At 54.4% G+C, this 4,070-nt stretch overlaps 1 protein-coding gene across 1 annotated transcript; it reads left to right on the top strand.

The window, feature by feature from the left end:
• Positions 1 to 26: 26 nt before the first annotated feature.
• LOC104408003 (transcription factor HES-1-like) lies at positions 27 to 1,237 on the top strand (the record flags this gene model as incomplete). The annotated part of the gene is given in 3 exon segments (XM_010017438.1): positions 27 to 111; positions 763 to 1,158; positions 1,161 to 1,237. Coding segments are annotated over 3 exon segments (558 nt in total), but the record flags the coding sequence as incomplete, so codon positions are not given.
• Positions 1,238 to 4,070: the final 2,833 nt, after the last annotated feature.

Raw genomic sequence — 4,070 nt, 5'->3', positions numbered from 1 at the left:
CTGAGCCCTGCCTGTCCCCGCAGAGCTCACGGCACTCCAAGCTGGAGAAGGCTGACATCCTGGAGATGACAGTCAAGCACCTGCGGAGCCTCCAGCGAGCCCAGATGACTGGTGAGTCCCGGAGTGAACTGGGGAAGAGGGGCTGGGGATATCGTGCTCCCTGCCTGCATCCTCAGTACTGAGGGTACCTGGCTCCACACCTGCATCCCTGGTGATGGGGGGACTGTGCTGTGCCTGTATACCTGGTACAGTGGGACACTGGGGTCTTTACCTGCATCTCCAGTGCTGACTGTGCTATGTACTTGCACCCCCAGTACAAGGGGACTGGGGAGGGACACATTGTGGTCTGTGTATGCATGGATACTGGAAGGCACTGAGAGAGGCTGCAGTCCTGACTTGAGTCCTCTCTACCAACAGAGCTGTGTTCCCCACCTGGATCTGTTTTGACAGGGTGGGAGGCATAAAAGCCACAGGGCAACTGTGTGCCCAACCTGGATCACCAGTACTTAGGGATGTAGGAGATTGTTTGGGGTAGTCTGTTCCACATGTGGGACCCTGATGCTAATGGACTTGGTAGTGCAGGGGTCATGCTCTCCATCTGGATCCTTGGCACCCAGGAACACAAGACACCCTACCAGAAGGGCTGCACTCCCTTCCTGGATTCCTAGCTCAGAGAGGCTCAAGGATGCAACACCAGTGGGCTGCATAACCCCATTCCCTGTGGAGCTTGCTGACTGCTGTGTGCCTCTCTTCCCTCTGCAGCTGCTTTGAGCACAGACCCTACGGTGCTGGGCAAGTACCGTGCTGGCTTCAGTGAGTGCATGAACGAGGTGACACGCTTCCTCTCCACCTGTGAGGGTGTCAACACCGAGGTGCGCACTCGGCTCCTGGGCCACCTGGCCAGCTGCATGACCCAGATCAACGCCATGAACTACCCTGCACCCCCACCACCACCACCACCGCTGCCACCAGCTGCAGCCTTTGGGCCACCCCTGGTGCCGCCGGGCAGCGCTACAGGGCCGCTCCCGGGCATGCCCTGCAAGCCAGGCACTGACACGGCCAAGGTGTACAGTGGCTTTCAGATGCTGCCAGCCTCCGATGGGCAATTTGCCTTCCTCATCCCCAGCACTGCCTTTGCTCCTGGCGGAGCTGTGCTGCCTTTCCCTCAGCTGCCACTGCTGCCTCGCCGCCTGGCCCGCCACCCGGCACAGCTGACTCGGTCTGGAGACCCTGGTGAGGGTGGTGGGCACTGGACTGGACTGAGCACTGCACCCCGTGCTGCTGGCACGGCTGTACATAGGTTATATGTTCATATTGGATTGTGCCTTTGTACCATAGTACTCCTTTGACAGTGTTTCGTGTTTTACACGAGATCTTTTTTCTCCCTTCCTTCCCCTTCCTCGTGACACCAAAGATTGGGCGGTTGGGTTTTGGTTGGGTGGGGGTTTGTTTTGGGATTGGTTTTTTTGGGTGGGTTTGGGATATGCACAAATATTTTTCTTGCATATATTCTGTATATAACAGGATTTGAAGTGCAAAATAGTTTTTTTTTAGTTTTTTGTTTGGATTTTTTTTTTTTTTTTGAATGCTCTTAAAATAAAAGAGTCTCTTCCATTTCGGAAGGCCTTTGGAGATAAGTTGGAGTGCTGGCATGTGTGCATAGGAGGGAGTCCTGCTCCTGGCTTGCTCCTGGCTGCCTGTGGATCATGCTGTTCCAGGGCTGCCTTGTCCTGCGCTCCAGGCTGGAGCTGTCAGTCAGTTCCTCTGCCCCCTGTCTTCTGGTGAAGTCACCTGGCCCCTCTCCCTGCCTCGGGGCAGATGTAATTACTGCTTCCTTGGGAGCAGGCACCTCATCAGGCTTGTTAAAAAGAGCTTATGTTTGCAGAGCTGGTGAACCGCTGAGGGAGGCACCTCTGCTCTGTTCCTGGCTACTTGGGCTGATGGAGTGGAGTAGCCCAGGTAAAGCGAGGCAGATTTCGGCTCTCAGCGAGGCAGATTTCGGCTCTCAGCCCAGGCTGCCCGGGTGAGCTTCCTGCCCCGGACCCGGAGGGGCCCGCTCCCGGGCCATGGTGTAAGTTGCGAATGACTCCTGTCAGTTGATGTGGAGACCAGCTCCTGCCAGCTTCTCGAGTTACAAAACCAGCGGCTCTCCGCAGGACCTGACACCAGTGCTCCTGCCTCCTGGCTGACAGGCTGCAGCAGGCGTTGGGCACCACCTCCACCTGGACTTAAAAGCACAGAGCTGTTCCCAACTCTGAGCACCAGCCAGGCTCTGCGCGGTGATTAATGCTCTGCATGTGTTTCTGATAGAGTTGGGCATTTCCTCTGCTGTTATATGGAAAACACGTGTCTGGGGGAGTGATGTGGGGCTGTGTGGACTATCTCTATAACTGTGAGTGGCAACTGACCCCTTTGATTTGGGGATGCCCCATTTCCAGACAAGATGCAAGCCCTAGATAGAGTGAGCAGCAGTCTCAAGTTACAGCTTGCATTGCCCTTCTTAACAAGTTCTAACTCGGAGCGGACAGCTTTAAAACATGCCAGGATACACTGGGGATTCCTTCCAAATCCTGTTGCAAAAGCCTGTTGGATTTTTGTCTGGATGAGCCAGGTGCTTGACTGTATCCAGGTGCTGGGAAATGAAAGCTGGAGAGAGTGTGAGACTAGACAGATAAAACCTGCTGGGGTTTGAATCCCTCCCTGTCTCCCTGTATACAGACATCCTCATGACCTGAAAAATACTTCTTGGGATGGATTTTGGAGGTGGGGAAGAGTTGTCCTGGATATCTTCATGCAGGGTGTACTGATGAGGTTGGAGCTACCTTTTAAAAAGGGTCTGAAGGGGCTGATCTCCACGGGTGATGTAGAAGAGCTTCCCCTCTGTCACCCACCACCTTGCTGACCTGCTTGCGTTGCCACCCTCACGGTGGCATCTTGCAGCCAGGTTTTGTGTGCCAGGCTTGGGAACATTGGCTTTGCTGTCCATAGGCAGGGGTGTGGCCAATCAGGAAACATTGGTTTTGCTGTCCATAGGCAGGTGTGTGGCCACTCAGGCTGAGCCTGCTTTCCCTTCCACCAGCTGTACCATCACCTTTTTGTGCTGGAGATACCAAGGGCAGGACTGACCCCACGTTGTGTTCGGAGGAGTGCTCACAGGCCCTGCCTGGAAATCATATCACACTAACTCCTGCTGCTTCATGGCCTGTGTGGAGCTGATGCAGACCAGTAGCACATCACCTGTAAGAGCTGAGGCTGTTCCAGCTTAGCAGAGTTTTCCTCTTCTGTTGAAGCAGTTGGTTTGGAAAGTGCATTAAAGAGAGAAAAAAAATAAAGGGCTTTGCTGTAGGCTAATGGACAACACATAGTAGATCCAGAAGCAAAAAAGAAGAACCTATTTGCTAGTAGAGTTTAAGTAGCCTAGTATAAAGCAGACATACCATGCTTGGACCACTTTCTCCAAGTTTTCTGTGTTTACTCTATCCCACAGCCTGTTGACATGAGAAAGCTGCTTGAGTTGTGAGCTTTGAGGGGATCAGAGCAATACCCAGGAACTGTGCTCTTGATGCCAATTACACTGAGCCCGTGACAAATTGGGATGACAAATGCAGGTTGTGGTCTGCGGATCGTGATGTGCAGGAGTTGCCCTTCAGGTGCAGCAAACTGGTACCTTCAAACTGGTACCGTGGGATGAGCAGGCAAGGGTAAGGGAGGGGTGGGGAGGGACAAGGAAAGGACAGGACTGAGCTGCTGAATGGCGCCTCTCGTTTGGCCATGACCCCTGTGCAGGGTTGTGCAAGACAGGTATGGAAAGGGACTGGACTCGGTACTGCTGGACGGGATGCAGCTTCTGTTGGTTTCCCTGGACACCGCAGTGAGCGTTGCCCCTCAGCAGAGAGGACCCCGGGGAAGGCTGCAGCCAGGGCTGTCCCTCTCGGATAATCGCTCTTGCGTTTGTAAGCAGTTTGCCACAATTCAGTGCGTGCATTTGCAGCCCGGAGAGTGCCGAGCTGGAGGGAGCAGCGTTCCATCCCTGCCTGCAGCACACCTGCACGGGAGTCCGGGGGCAGGGG

This window comes from Nestor notabilis, unplaced genomic scaffold, assembly GCF_000696875.1.
Source record: "Nestor notabilis isolate BGI_N333 unplaced genomic scaffold, ASM69687v1 scaffold30660, whole genome shotgun sequence".
In the NCBI taxonomy this organism is placed as follows: domain Eukaryota; kingdom Metazoa; phylum Chordata; class Aves; order Psittaciformes; family Psittacidae; genus Nestor; species Nestor notabilis.
Note: the sequence above shows the minus strand (reverse complement) of the source record. Positions and strands in the feature narration are given on the sequence as shown.